The 16,090-nt window shown below is 36.3% G+C and overlaps 1 protein-coding gene across 2 annotated transcripts in view; it reads right to left on the bottom strand.

The window, feature by feature from the left end:
* Nucleotides 1-2,415: 2,415 nt before the first annotated feature.
* LOC118806033 (cytosolic phospholipase A2 gamma-like) overlaps nucleotides 2,416-16,090 on the bottom strand; it is a 50,281-nt gene continuing 36,606 nt past the window's right edge. For both annotated transcript variants that reach the window (XM_036567294.1, XM_036567295.1), the window contains exons 13-21: nucleotides 11,515-11,620; nucleotides 11,250-11,390; nucleotides 9,794-9,859; nucleotides 8,899-9,054; nucleotides 8,059-8,205; nucleotides 7,383-7,469; nucleotides 5,037-5,191; nucleotides 3,306-3,471; nucleotides 2,416-3,171 (exon numbers count right to left, since the gene is read on the bottom strand). In XM_036567294.1, the coding sequence (XP_036423187.1) occupies nucleotides 2,993-3,171; nucleotides 3,306-3,471; nucleotides 5,037-5,191; nucleotides 7,383-7,469; nucleotides 8,059-8,205; nucleotides 8,899-9,054; nucleotides 9,794-9,859; nucleotides 11,250-11,390; nucleotides 11,515-11,620 (1,203 nt within the window). In that variant the 3' untranslated portion in view covers nucleotides 2,416-2,992. The remainder of the gene's footprint in view (nucleotides 3,172-3,305; nucleotides 3,472-5,036; nucleotides 5,192-7,382; nucleotides 7,470-8,058; nucleotides 8,206-8,898; nucleotides 9,055-9,793; nucleotides 9,860-11,249; nucleotides 11,391-11,514; nucleotides 11,621-16,090) is intronic.

Below are 16,090 nucleotides of genomic sequence, written 5' to 3'. Positions count from 1 at the left end.
TTTCTGGCACTTCTGCACTAGTAAAGACTCAGAAGCAGTAGAACCTAGTTCACTAATGGCAAACCAATATTTTTTAAAATAAATTTTGAATAGCAGAAAAACAAAGCAGACTTAGTAGAAGTGAAACAATGAACAAAAATTCCATTTGTCCTACAATGGAATGGAAGCTTATTTTTCAACAAGATGAAGTATGAAAACGAAGCCTTATACAGATGTAGATGCAGTGATCATGTTCAGCATCACCAACTTTATGCAGATACTGCATTCAGAAAAAGCCAAGGGGGAAGTCATGTTCCAAGCATTTCCTTGGATAACCAAGAGAGAATGTTTTTTCCCCATCTCTTCTCACTTAGTACAACTCTTTTTGGGAAGCAGGCTGTGTGTGTTTCCCAACCTGTGAGTGTAACTGGAGGAATCTCATGGACAGTACATCCAATCTCCAATTGTGAAACATGCTCTGTCCCACAAGCTCATACTAGCAAGCCAGTCAATGTTTCTTCATGTGATCACCATTCCAGTGATCAGTAGCTCCTAGTTAGAAGACATGAATGACAGCATAGGACATAGGACATGTAACACCACTTATGATGGCCAACGTTTCTGAATTTATTACCCCCAGTTTCTTTCCTTCACAGAGGTGAATCATCTCCACTAGGTGAGATTCTGAAACAGTCATGTGCCCAAATCTACATCTTAGAAAGCAAAGGTAATGTCTATAGATACTTACTAAGATCATAATTGAAACTTCCTTCTCAAGCCACTTTCAAAGAGCCTGTTGATGATGAAGACTTTGTACAAAAAGGTGCTCACTGGCATAATTTGCTAGCCTCTACCTGCACCAGTAGGAGCGTACTGGCTCTGTGGAACCACAGCATGCTCTGAACTGCCCTCTAGATTCAATGGCCAATGCACCCTTGCATACCTATTTCCATCCATGAGAAGTGAACGAGAAAAGATAAAACTCACAGCTGGCAGCACTGACCAAAGTGGCACCTGTAGTCTTGGTCTAACCTGTCAACAAACTCTGCGGTCTCGCATTCTAGGGGCCCTAATTCCGTCCTATGCTGTCATTAAATCCCAAGATCAGGTCCGTACCCTTTCAAGACAAATAGATAAATTGATATTGTTTTTGCTCCAGCCTAGCTTTGGCTTCTCACAAATGATGGTTCTGCAAAATTGCATTGCTTTGGACTATTTACTATCCAGCAGAAGTGGGACTTGCTCAGTAGTAGGCACCTGAATGCTGCACTGGTGTAATAAATCCTAGGAAAGATATCTCAAAGATCCTCACTGATTTACACAATTTGTATGACCATGTGGCAACCATGAACAACTCTGATACTTGGGTGTACAGTTACAGCCATTTTAATTGTCTGTTTCTGCCTTCAACTCCTCATTGTACATATGTTTCGCACTTGTAGTCATAATACAGTTTTGGGGGAAAAGGGGGGGACTGGGAGAAAATATTCTTCACATATGTGATTTTTTCCCCTAATGTTATTTTCTTACGCTCTTAATTTTCACTCGCTCCTAGCAAAGAAGTAATAACTGTCACACTCTCACCTTGTCCCCTCACTCCTATGTTTGTATTGAAATGCCCCTTCACTCATGACCTTAAGGTGATAACAATCACCCTCTTATCTCTACCCCTTACTTCTCCTTTTATATTCTCCTTCTACATCCCCCTCCTTACCCCTTCTCAAAGTTCTCTACCTTCCTCCCCTACAGTTCTCAATGTATATAAGGTCCTCCCAAAATATTTCTTGTCAGACTACTGACAGAATGGTGATAGACTGTTGATCGACCATGTTGATCGACAATACTCCAGTCAATGCTGAAGCTCCAGTCTCCGGACTCTTCATGCCAAGTTTCTAACACTGTGTTAAAAGATCTCTTCTGAAGCAGAAGCAGATATAGATAGACAGATACAGCCAAGAATAAAATTAACATGGCAATTCTGTTTAATCATAGGCCCACAAACTCAGTGTACACACCATAAGAATGTTAGAAATTCGGCAAGAAGAGTCAGGAGACTGGAGCTTCAGTGTTGACTGGAGTTTATTTCCACATACAGAGTATGGGTACAGCGTGGTCGATTAGCAGTCAATCAGCAGGATCAGGAGTCTAGTCTTATTCACGTGCAGACAATCATGCACGGGCACAACTTGGTTATCAGTGTGTCACCAGTCTGGTCTGGTCACCAGTCTAGTCTAGTCCAGTCTGCGGTCCAGTCTGGAGTCCAGTCTGGAGTCCAGTCTGATGAATACATGGTCTGACATGGTTTAAGTAGAGATACTGGGGGTTGGGGGAGGAAGCAAAGAGGGAGGGGAAATAGGTGGCAATCAAAAGGTTGGGGAAGAAGGGGAAGGGGGTCTGGGGTCAGGGAAGACCCCAGGGGTAAGGTGAGGTTGTTATCACCTCAGGGGGAACAATACAGATAAAACACCAAAAGGCACACAACTGTAAGACAAATACAGCTGACACAACAAAAAGACAACATGGGTTAGAGCATAGAAGAAAGCAAATGTCAAAAGACCTATACTTTCTCTCAAGAACATAGAACATATAGATGCAGCCCAATTCCCAAAAAAAAAAAAATCTTATTGGTCATGGTGATTTTTTCTTTGTAATTAGTAGTATTTTAAGTTGATGTATTCCTTAGCTTATAAATCATTTATTATTATTCTCATTTAAGAAGACACCAAATAAACAATCATAAATGCAAACATGAAAGAAAGGTATAATCCACATTCCAGATTGTTCCAGAAATACAATCGATGTCAAACAGTCAAAGTTATAATTTCAAAATGATAAACAAATGTGCCAAAATCTGATATTCTGTACTCCATGAACTACGTCTACATTACACACAAATTAATTATTGATTATTTGTTATTTTTCTGATACGAGAACAACTTCAATTTGGAATTAATCACCCAGATCCAAAAAGACTGATTTTCCCCACACTTCTTAACATGTTTTCCTTTATTCATCAGACTTTTCCAAGCTTGGAAGTTTTCTTTTGTCCAATGACATTTTCAATCTCCTTGAGCAGTTTCTCCTTGTTGTTTTTGATGTTTAATCCAGCTTTCTCCAGAAGATCTGTGATCATTTCACGACTGTAGTTCATTTGAAAAGTGGAATATCTTTTCTCCCACTTCTTAATTTCTCCTGAGAAAACAGACATTTGCTGCTTAGAGCACTGCTGCATTTCTGTTACTTCACAATCCACACTATCCAGTATATTACCATTACAGTGAAGCCAATGATATACAAGGATGTATATTTCAGTGTGCTGTAGTTACCTTTGCAGTTAACAGCATTGAAAAGAGGGATGTGAATCACAGTTGGAGCATCGCTGGAACCCTTGAACACATAGAAGTCCTGTGGTTCTGTGTTTTCAGCAGGTAGAACAACCTCAGGGAAAGGAATCTGAAGGTCTTTGCACTTTTCAGCAGTCTGAACCACCGTCTGCAAGACAGGCAATTTACTGTACATTTCTATAAATACACAGTTTGGGACTGTTTACCTGCAAAATGCGTAGAATACAATGTGTTCTACTCTTTGCACCTTTTACTCAACAGTCAGAGGCCAGCTTAGAGGAGAAATGGTCTATCTTCTTTTACTCCATGTGGAAACTCAAATATTTTAAATGAAGCAATGCAAAGCAAAATTTTAGTTTTTATGAACAAAAGAAATTTTCACATCAAATCAAGCTTCAAAAACATTTCAAATCTGCAGTGTTGCACTTTTTACTGTGAACAGGGCATTTTTACCTGGATTGTGAGTAAAAGGTGCAAAGTGTAGGACAAGCTGTCTAATGGCCTTTTGCAGATCATGTTTGAGAACTCATTCTTCTTTTGACAGGTAGATCATGGACATATTGTGTCCTTAATTTGAATTCTCATCAGCAATAATGCTATATCTGTAACCTATAGCTAGCTAACTGCTGGGTCATCGGTGTAATAAGGTTTCATAACAAACTCCATGAACAGGTTTAGAAAAGCTTTGAAAACCTGCTTGCTGGGAGTTTTGACCAGGACTAGGAGCAGCAGGTGAGCAGTTAGATATGTGATGTAGCTGACATATATGTCACCTGCCCCAACTTTAGTCCCACCCAACTCAAATCAAAAAGAAAAAAAACAGCAGAAAAAAGTGATCTCAAAAACTCTAAACAGAAAAGACAAACAGCATTCATTCTCTGCCAGTTCATGGTAAAATCACAAAAACTATAGAAATAGTTAGATGTAAATAATGAAATTGAGCAGATAGGAGCTTGAGATGAATGATGAATGTATTCATACTACTATGCACTGTGTGGTTCAGTAACTCTTCTACTGACAGCTTGCTCAAATGTCCACTGTAATTTTAGTGAAAACTGGATGAAAACACAGATTGTTTTTCTGCTTTTATTTTTCAGAGCATCCAGGAGAAAGAAAACAAACTCATTTACTCCCCCACCTTTTATTAAATAAAATGACTTAAAGAGGAAATAACTACCTGTAATTTCATAAACCTCCTTTAATACAATCCTCTCACTTGTGATACAGGTCAGTGAAAATGCCTCATGATATTTATTTTGCTGTGATATTTAATTAAGCTGAAACAAAGCACACCACAATACAGACGTGTATATTCATTTGGAAGCTCAGTCTTATCATATAGAGGAAAAAATATCATCTGTTTTTCTCTCTCTGTTCATGTCAGTGATGTGTCAAAAGTTACAATTTTGTTTCTTGAGATTTTGACAGTTGTGTCAAAATAATAGCTTTTAAAATTATGACTAAGGCTGTATTTAGACGGTGGAAAAAATCTGCAGGGTGGAAAAGGAGCAGAGTAAATCTTTATGGGACATCATATGTGCCTAAATAAATAGACTAAAGAAACTACCACTGCACTTTTTTTTGGAGGAGAAAGACATACACCATCAGATAAAATGCTAAAAGTGTAAATTGGTACTGATGTACAAACAAATCGCATAACACTGTGAACATTACTCACAAAAGAGTGTGTGTGTGTGTGTGTGTGTGTAGTACCTCAAAGGGATCTCCTTCACTGTAGTCAAGGGAAATGATGAGGTCGATGTCTCGTTCTTTCCTCAGCATTGCGAAATAGGGTGAGTTCAGTAACAGTCCAGCATCTTCGTAATGTCTTGTCTTTGACTTAAGGACACTGGGGTTGATGCTTTCCACTGATGACAAAGTCAAACAATGTTTCGTAAGGATAATATGTCTATTCCATGGCTTCATTTACTGATTCTGTAATTATATTCATTATTATGCCCCCTTCTCTTTCCTTGATCACCTTCCTTGTATCTGGAGTGAAAGGTTTCTAGAATTTTTAGAAGGTTATTTAAGTGCAGGGAGGCAGGTCTCTGGCCTATTTTTCATTCTTGCAATCTTACCTTACAGCATTTATGTCAATATTAACTGTCTATTAACTGTTTATTTTGAGAATTCCTACATGCTGACATGTTGTTGTCATTTAATATACTTCCAGTGCATATATCCACTTCATTACAAAGACATCTCAAAGTTGTGGTTTCTAACAATGGCTTTGCAAGAAGTACTAATATTATTAACTGTTTTGTCTGAATACTTTTAACTATTAATTTTTAAACATAAATTTGTTTAGGAATACATGCTCTTTTGTTTATATGTACAAATATGTACAAACTCAAAAGACATTAAGTGTGTAAATTTGAAGTGGATATATGCATTGGACATTGGACAATAGTGTTCCCACAGGTCCATAAAATGCCTTAAAACAAAAGTCCGAAAATGTCTTGTTTTCTGGAGCCATAAACAGACTTTATCAACAACCTGTAACAATGAAGAATGTTTTTGAGAAGGTAGCAATTTGCTTAAAATGTGTGGAGCTACTTTAAGGTGGGAAATGAAAATGTATAATAGCTGCAGTGCCCATGTTTATGGGAACGTAAAATGCAAAGGTAAAAACGTGTGCATACAGCTATTCTAGTATATTTTTGGCTGTGTGTCACAAGTGTCATGCTGCCAAAACCATGTATAAAAAACACTCCCAACCCAATTTTCACTTGCAAGCTATGACTCAGAGGTGGGAGCAAGTCACTAAGGTGCAAGTAACAAGTAAGTCTCAAGTCTTAACACTTGAGAACCCGAGTCAAGTCCCAAGTCAAGATAGTCGAGTCTCAATTCAAGTCCTGAGTCATTACAGGCAGATTTCAGGTCATGACCCAAGTCCTAATCTTCGGGTCCCAAACAAGTCAGTATGCATCCATCCTTTTCAAAGTACTACGGAACTACAGAAAGACAACAAAATGATGGTGAATGAAACTGATGTTGAATTTTTATTCACCAGCAGCTTCTTATTCGCCAAGCAATACTGGAATTATGAAGGTGAAAAGTTCAGGAAATGTAATGTTACACTTTATAGCCATGTTTATTATACATTATGAATTGTTAATATAATACATTATAAATAGTGTTAATAACATGTTATAATGTCAGTGCCAAAGAAGTCAGTTCCAGCTTGGAGAGCTTAAAGTAAAGACAAATACCAAGCTAATGGTGGTGTACATTGGCTTTCCCACATTGGGTAAAGCACTGATGGCAGCACAAGTTTATACTCTGACATTTGAAGCCTGTAATGTGCTTTATTATGTATGTTTTAGTGTTTCAGTAAATCCTTCAGTAAATACCTCAACATGAAGCCTCACTGGAGGTGGCTTTAGTACAGTGTACTTCACTTTACTTAGAGCGGATAAATACGACTTATGAGCTCTTATAATTTGTTATGATCAGTACTTATAATGTATTATGTTAATAATTCATAATGCATAATAAACATGGCTATAATGTATAATGCATTTTATAAATATTTATAGCTATGTTTATAATGTCTTATGAATGCATTATAACATGTTATGAATGTGTTTATAGATGCTTACAAAGGTGACATTCATAGAAAGTGTTAAATCAAAGATAAATTAGTTAGTTTGTGTGGTCGATTACATCATGTAATCAAAGTGGATATCACTGAGCACACAGAAGCAGTCTAGTTATCAGCCACATTAATCATGTAGTGCCCTAAAGCATGCTCCTCACTCATGCAACAGCAGTAAACATACATGTGATGTTATCGCTTTCAAAAACATCTGCCCATAAAAACTGAGATAACAGAACTTTGTATCTGTATCCACATAAGCACATAACAACAGCTAACAAAGTCTGCAGAGCAAAAGATGCACTACAGTCTATAATTGTAGACCTATAAAGTGCTCCTATACAGTAAGTGTAGCTGATAAAATGGACAATGAGTGTAGAAACAAGGTAGGTGTTCCTAATAAAGTGCTCAGTGACTGTATAGATCACTTTATAATCAAATTATAGTTAATTTCTCACCTTTCATTCTATACAGGTAGTTGTGATTCGTTCCCCAGGTCCAGTGCACAAGTTTTTCCATGGATCTCAAAATAGCAATCCAACTTTCTGATAAAATAAGATTAAATAACACAAAATAAGGTTGACTTCAGATTTCTAATACATTCTGCCTTTAGACTACAAAACGGTAAAGTGGTAAATATGGTAAAGTCATTGAAAAGCTTCCCACGGCTCAGTTTTTTATTGTAAATTACAGTCAGAGCAGTTACCAGTGGACTTCTGAAAAGTAGTGTTACTGTTTTAGTAAATGAATGACTAATGTGCACTCAGAGCTGTCGTGAAGATCCTTGGTTTTCTTACAGTGTATGAAGATAATAATGGAACCATAAAATCTAGATCAAACGTCCAGGCACAAATGCTTCAATGATGTGCACTGTATAAAGAATGATCACTGCACTACATTAACAATGATGTAAAAAACTGAATGTTTTTCTCATTATAAGATTACTGGATGATCTACTTAACTGAAATAAAACACCATCATGGTTAGAGTATCAAAACAAGCATATTAAATGCTTTCAAATGAATTGAAAAAGGCACATTCAGAGCTAAGACTAGGTTTGTAATTTAGTATAATTAAGTCAGCAGATTAGTCTGAGGTGTATTGTTTGGAAAATGCATCAGTAGAATGACTCACCGTCTTTACTACCCTGTTCCTTATACATGTCAGTGATAGAACTGCATGCTCGCAGAGTGTAATCTTTTAACTCCATTTTGGAGATCGTCTTTGCTGATTTCTCTCCCCCCTCTTGACGAAGAGTCATCGTCTCTGTTTCTTTATATTCTGAAGAGAAAGTTGGTTTGTTTTGTGTTTGTTTTGTTTATATATATATATATATATATATATATAACTCACTTGGAATTGAGAAAATTACTTGAAAAAAATATTTTCCTTTGATTGACAACAATCATAACACTAACAAAACTTTCCCAAATGTTTTGCTTGTGACAATTTTAGCTAGTGTTGAGCATAACTCAAAAACACTAGCCAGTACTGATGACCAAACACAGCTTTCAACAGTTGTACACACACAAAACCACAATATTTTTTTTTTTATAAAACACTAAAAAGTTTACTTAATTTTTAGTAGTGACAATTCCAAATGTACACACTGCTTTTCCGATTTTCAGGACCTAATTGCTCACTATGTGGCCATGAGGGACAGGGATGCACTCTTACTTGCTGGAATGAGAGGATTGTGGCTAATATAAGACTCTGTCTATAGACTAAAACTTTGTGTTTTGGTAGTGATATAAAAAATGTTTGTGTGTGTGTATAGGTATATGTGTGTCTGTGTTGTATGTATATATATATATATATATATATATATATATATATATATATATATATATGTTTATACACAGGTGTGTGAGTGCATATTACATACTACTACTATGGATGGATATAGATTTTTAATGTTGGATAGTTAAACTGTCATGTACTTGTTGGATTATTGTATATGTTTTTGGATACAACCTTTCAGGTGTTCATCCATGGCTTTGAGGTGATTTGTAAGATCCTTCTTTTTCAGTGCACGAAGGTTCAGCTCCACAAGTGTTAAGAGCGCCTCAGGAGCTTTTGGCACATCTGGCGTTTGTGATGCTTTCCTTTGTTTTACACTCCCTGTTGTAGCTAAAGAAAATAGTAATGAAAGAAATAGGAAGAGAAACATTAACCTTTTAAACGGCCAGGGCCCACAAGCAGGGCCAAAGTTTTACTACACACCTCTACAACCTAAGAACTAGTTTGTAATCTAGTCTGTGTAAGGGGTTAACTTTAACCCTTTCCTGTCTGAGTGGAACTTTCCATTTTGTGGCAGTAGTGCACACTGAAACAGACAAAAGCATCAAATACAACGTATACACCATTCAAACTAAGATAATCAGTTCTTTAAAATGATGAAAAACTTAATATGGTAAGCCTAGTATTAACCATTAAGTATTAATCTTAAAAAAAACTAAAAAGGTAACTTAAAAATCATTCAAATTTAATTTTGCTATTAAAATATCACGTTTTTAAAACATGTAAATGTAGAGCATGAGAAACACTCATGATTTTATTTTGACTTACCAAATAATCTGAACATACGCATCATCTACCATTCAAAAGTTATAAATAATAAATTTAATGATGACAGCATTATTACTAAGTAACTGCAAAAGCTATCAAAACATTTGCTACAAAACCAATACCAAAAATCTTTTACTGTCATTATTTTTTCTACATTTGTGAGTGGTTGACTATGGTTGAGGGCTGCAAACCTTATTCCAATCTTACACAGCACAACCTGATTTAGTACCCATTAATTCAAATATTTACAATCAGTTAAGGAGCAACAAATGAGAAGATTGTAAAATGGAGAGGTTCATACGTGAGATTAGTTCTTGTAGTTTCTGAAGGATCTGCTCCATATCTGCAAGGACACTGCCACACAGACCTGTACAAATTTCAAAGAAGTAACAAAAAACAGACATCAAGAGTAATTGTCAGTAAGAGTAAGTGTACAGAGTAAGCGTCCAATGTCCAGCCCCAGGGCCAAATACGCCCCTGGACATATTTTATCACACACACATACAAACATATATATATATATATATATGTGTGTGTGTGTGTGTGTGTGTGTGTGTGTGTGTGTGTGTTTTATATGAATGCCAATAGTTCTTATTAGTGTTTCTGAGGTGTCTGACTGAAAAAGTATTCCTGTTGCAAGAACACTAGTGTTGATGTTTGATGGGATTAGTTTATTTTAAGATGTTTCTGCCATGTTTTATGTATGCTGTAAAGCCTTTTGGGTATAAAAAGAGCTTAAGTGTCAAACTGCATGTTTTATCAGAGAGGAGAAAACCAAAGGCAATGGCAAAAAACTGCTACTAAATATTGAAGTTGGTTTACATAGTGATAGTGTTCAGAATTTGGTGCATCTAGGCATCCAGGATCTGTTTCTTTATTGTACTGTAGTGCTATTCTTACTTTTTTGTTAATCCAATGGAATTTTGATTTAGTGTGTGTGTGATGTTTTGAACCATTTTTGAACCAGAACATGATTCTATATAGCACCAAAAATGGTTCTTCTATTGTTACAGTGTCAAGCTTGTAACAGTAGAAGAACCTTTTGGGTACTATGTCAAACCCTTTTCAAAATGTTCTATATAAAACTGTCTATAGCACATTCATGCACATTTTTCATCAAACCAAAAAACCCTTTCATGACACAAAGAACCCTTTAATCATGCAAACTTTGAGAGTTCATGGTTCTATAATCATTTTCTTTACTAAAGAACCCTTGAAGCACCATCTTTTTTAAAAGGTAGTATTGTCATTTTAATTGTGGCAGTATGCCACCTGATAGAACTGGATGAGTTCATCCAGCAGTTCAAGTTGTCTTCTACTGTTTTAATGATGGTGTGAAGTTCAGTTGGAATAACTCAGACAGTCTGTAGTAGTATTTTATTCTTAAGCATGTGATGTTGTTGGTAGTCATAGACATAGGGTGATTTTGGGGTGCAGTATTCCAGTCAGACCTACTTATTGGCCTTATTGCAGATTCATTCCAGTTAACTGTAGTCAAATTTCAGAAAAGTAGGTTTTTGCATATGTTGCGAGTGATGTTTTGGGATGATATGCCAGTGATTTTATCTTTTTGTTACACAGCTGTTACTAGGGGTTCAATAAATAGTGCAAATAATGATGAAAGAGGACATCCTTGTCTTGTACTACAAAACAGAGCAAAGCTTTGTAAAGTTGTATTGTTAGTGATGTTGAATTCCATTAGTGTGGAATAACTTTGTTACTGAGGAATTGTTTTGTTTTAAAATGGTCTGTGTTACCTTGTAAGTACAGCATGTCAATCTCAGGCTGCTTCTTAATTTTGTTTCCATTCTCAAACTGACTTCCCAAACAGGACGAATCCACAAAGACTCCAGAGAGAGAATAACCTGACTCATCTGGAGTGATCTCAAACCAAGGATCTACAGACAGAAAGTACTGTAAGTCTTCCATTTTACCATACACACACACACACACACACACACACACACACACACACGCACACACAAACATACATATGAAACACACAGACATAAGACAAATTACCTGCATTCAGTCTGTCATATTTAGACTGCTTGTCAATCACAGTGTAAACAGGATACGGGTCTTTGGTGTATTTACCCCTCTGCTCTGTGAGTTTGTGCTCATCTATCTGTGAAATACAGAGAATACACACTTCTACAGTGGGATCCAAAGCTTTGAGAAAAGTCTGAGAATTGACACCCCGAGTGGGGTTGTGAGAGCGTAAGGGATGTGGTGTAATCTCCTTTCAGACTCCCTAATCCTGTAAATACTTTTGGGAATCTCTGCTTGAACATCTCTTCTGTATGTTCCACCACATCAAGGCCCATCTCTGCTGTATTTGTATGGTTTGGTGGGAATAGCTGTGTGTCATGCCTCCTGCTGAGCAATGCCTCCTCTACTGGTTCCCTAACCTGTGTATAACCTGTTTTTGTGGTTTTTTTGGCTTTGTCTTTTCATGTTTGCCTGTTTGGTTTGATTGCTGGACATTGTTATTTTTTTGAATTTGGACTGGTTACTGGATTCTCTCTGGACGTCCCCTTTGGTTTGGTTATTGTGCTCTCTGGTTTTGACCCTGGCCTGTCCTGACTATGCTCTTTGTGAAACTCCAAAGCTCCCAAGTAAACTACAACAGTGTCTTTTAATCTGCAAGCGCCTGATCTGTTTTGACCACCTGACACTGTGACAGCAGCAGTGGTATCTATTTCCCACTATGCGAACAAGAAACTGCAGCTGCCACCTGTGCACAACTCATATACTCCGGAGAAATTTGATGATTTAAAGACACCATGTAGTAATGTAATGCAACTGTAGTATTCTTTTGACCCCTATTTTACTCAAACTCAGTCACCCGGTCTTGTTAACTACAGAAGCCCACAGGCATATCCACTACAGTGGAATGCAGACAAAGTTACCTGTAATTTAAATTGTAGCTTATTAGCACAATAAGCAAGCATCCAATCATCAACAATACACAAATTAGCCAGTTATAAATTTATATGATTTCTATTATTTTCTAATTTTACAGGACATCAGCGAGCGAGATGGGGCCGAAAAATATAAATCCTGCTTAAGTTCTTAAAAAATTAGAACCAGTCCGGAATGAAAGGATCGTTATTTGATCTGTATTGAACCTAATGACACTGAGCTGCTGTAGAAGAGCATTGCAGTAATAACCGCTCATAACCATAGCAAAACAGACAAACAAAGTCACACAGGTTAGAAACAAGGCTGAAATTTCACAAGCCTAAGTCCTGTGTCGCAGTCGAGTCATGAATCATTCAACATGTGACCCATCTCTGCTAGAGTGTCTAAATGTTTTCCCAACTTGGGTGAAGACAAGAAAGGGGCTGCTGGATGCTCATTTTTTATTAAGTTGACGCTCTGGGCAACTGATATAATCTTAAATCTAGTTGATATGTCTTTCACGTTTTGAGATTGTTGTAAAAACATGTGTAGAGAATTCCCTCATTAACATGTGTCATTTTGCTCAGGCACCAGTGGCCCCCTCAGACATGTACTGGGTAGCTCTGGGGTCCTAGGCAGCTGCTTCTTTTTTCATTCTCATAGCCCATGGAGTTCAGTTCAGTTTGTGAAAAGCTGTATTGTACCCTTTGAGAGGTTCTGCTCTTACATATATCATTGACAATGTGCAATATGCTTAAAAGTGCAGCTAAAAATATGTTGGTTTGGCAAAAAGGATTGTGGAATGTATCATTATTCAGTTTAACATACAGTTTGAGCTCACCAGTGTGTATACTTAATTGATTAGGTTAATTTGCAAAGAATATATTCTTTATGCTTAATGTGTTTTATGTATCATTTGTAACTGTATACACCCCATGCCCTGCTGGCTAATATAACGAGCTCAAACTGTATTCCTATCCTCTGTGTCGGCTCTTTTACCAGAGTTCCACTGTGTACCACTGTGTATGAAGCACAGGCTACACCTCTCTTACTACCCAATAATAATAAAATTGTTAGATATTGTGTAGTGAGAGAGGTGTAGCCTGTGCTTCATACACAGTGGAACTCTGGTCTGGTCTGAGTTTGTGAAATGTTTAGAATTTTCTATATTTCTGCATAAATTTGACCTAACACTTCATCAGATTTCCTGAAATTTGTTTAACCAAATTAAACAAATAAGACAAAAATATTGCACTTTTAGGTCCAATATCAACTATTTGTTAATGGCAAAGTATGTGAACCATTGCTGAACATTTCTCAGAACTGTTGATTAGTCCTGCACACAGGCTTGGTGGAATTTTAGCTCATTCCTCCATACAAAACAGCTTCAACTCTGTGAGGTTGGTGGATTTCCTCCCATGACCCTCTTGCTTCAGGTCCTTACACGACATTGCTTTAGGATTAAGGTCAGGACATTGACTTGGCCATTCCAAAACATGAACTTTATTCTTATTTAACCATTGTTTGGTAGAACGACTTGTGTGCTTAGGGTCGTTGTCTTGCTGCATGACTCACATTCTCTTGAGTTTCAGCTCACAGACAGATGCCTTGACATTTTCCTTTAGAATTTACTGGTTTAATTCAGAATTTATTTTTCCATCAATAATGGCAAGCTGTCCTGGCCTAGATGCAGCAAAACAGGCCCAAACCATGACACTGCTAATTAACACAAAGGCGTGTTTACTTATATAAAGAAGTTACATAAGAACTAATTTGTACTTCTGTGTTAGTACCATTAATCATCTCTTAATAGGTCTACTGATTTATCATTACATTTTCCTCCACTGTGCAGTGTTGTGTGGAACATAGTCTTTGGGCTTTAATAGACAGTTTTCTTCACCTCCGCATATTCAGCTGCCTCATTATCCTCAGAGCTGTCTTCACATTTTCACCATTAATAACTCCTTATTTCATATTACTTAACCATTAATTACTACTTTATGTGCCCCTCTAAGTGAAGTGATGGTCTTCACTGCTAATGTACTAATTGTACTTTGTTCATGATTAAGTAGCCTATAGACCAAATCAGAATGTTTGTACCCATGAAAATTTACAATATCTATATCAGAAAAGACTGAACTAGAACTTAGTCAAACATAGTAAAATATTGTTGTGTTGGAGGCTACTTCATTTTTTCTGCTGAGAGATAGAGAGGCGGTTGAGAGAGAGAGAGCAGTGAAAAGCATACCATTGTGACTGGGTATTACCTCAGAGCAGCTAGCCCTGGCTCTGAGAGTAAAAAAGTTCCCTTCATCTCTATCTACGACCAGGAAACAGGACTGGAGAATTAGGGAAATGCATATACCCATAACATACGGTATGGTTCAAGTTTAGGTTTTCACTGTTTTCCAGCATTTTTTCCACTAAACACTGCAGTGAAAGAGAATAGCTGGTACATCCTCATGATCAAATGGCAAAAAATGAACCACACTTAATCCAGTTAATGGTGATGTTATCAGAGTGGGAAAATCAGTTTTAAATAGAATTTAACACCACCAGAAAAGCTTTAGTAGCATGCAGCTTTCATAGGTTTGCAAGTATCAACAACAACATTAAGAATATATTGTTTTGGCAGTATTTAATAACGAGTATGTAGAGGTACAAACTAACGTATTTAGATGTTTCATCATAAAACCACTGAAAAAGTTCTGTTTGCTCCAATATTTTAGTTAAATAAATCTAATGATTGGTACAAAATCCTATTGAACCACATGGACATAAGTTCTTTGTACAAGTGATGTACAAATGTTCAAGATGTACAAGTGTGAAGGGCTTGTTTAGGTGTAATAAAAAACTGAATTGTTCTTAATTCATGTTTGGTTTATTGTGCAGAGTCATTTAGAATAAATGTTAATTGATTATGTATGTATGTTTTCCATATTACTTGAGGGGACATAAAAACAAGTAGAAGGAAATTAAGATTAGTATCTTAATCATTAGGGTGTAGCATAATTAGTAGTGAAAAATGATCACTTTACTGGGAGCAGCTTAAGGTAGTATTTCATACTACCTTAATAATAATAAATAATAAATCAGCAGATGAATTAACAGATAATTAACAGCACTAACTCATAAGTACTAATTAGTTACTTGTTACTGCTTTATATGAGTAAACACACATCAGCTCATTAGCAGTGTAATAAGCAGCAGTTAGTACACATAAATGACCTATGAACTAATGGAAAACTAAATTACCATTGAACAGAGTATACAATTACAAATTATTTATAATTAATCAGTAACTAAGTAATAAATATTGTATAATTAACAGTTAAGTAATGCCCAGATAATGAGTTATTAGTTATTACTTAGCATAAAATGATCAATTTGTTTGTGACACAATGTAAAGTATTATAGATTATAACAATAATATCTACAGGCAGATTACGTTTACACTGTTAAAATGGTCACCTTAAAAATAACTTCATGTGGTATCAAGCCAGTTACCTGGTTTTATTCAACTCAAATATTTAAAATAAAAATTCCAAAGCAAATTTTTACTTTAAATGATCAAAAACAACCTCAATTCAAATCTGCAAACCAATTCCAATCAACTTCTGCTCTTTTCCCTTTTTTACAGTGTATATAGTTTAGTACATATTAAACTTGAAACAGTATTTCTAAACATCACTGA

The sequence above is a fragment of the Colossoma macropomum genome, unplaced genomic scaffold (assembly GCF_904425465.1).
Source record: "Colossoma macropomum unplaced genomic scaffold, Colossoma_macropomum, whole genome shotgun sequence".
Taxonomy (NCBI): domain Eukaryota; kingdom Metazoa; phylum Chordata; class Actinopteri; order Characiformes; family Serrasalmidae; genus Colossoma; species Colossoma macropomum.
Note: the sequence above shows the minus strand (reverse complement) of the source record. Positions and strands in the feature narration are given on the sequence as shown.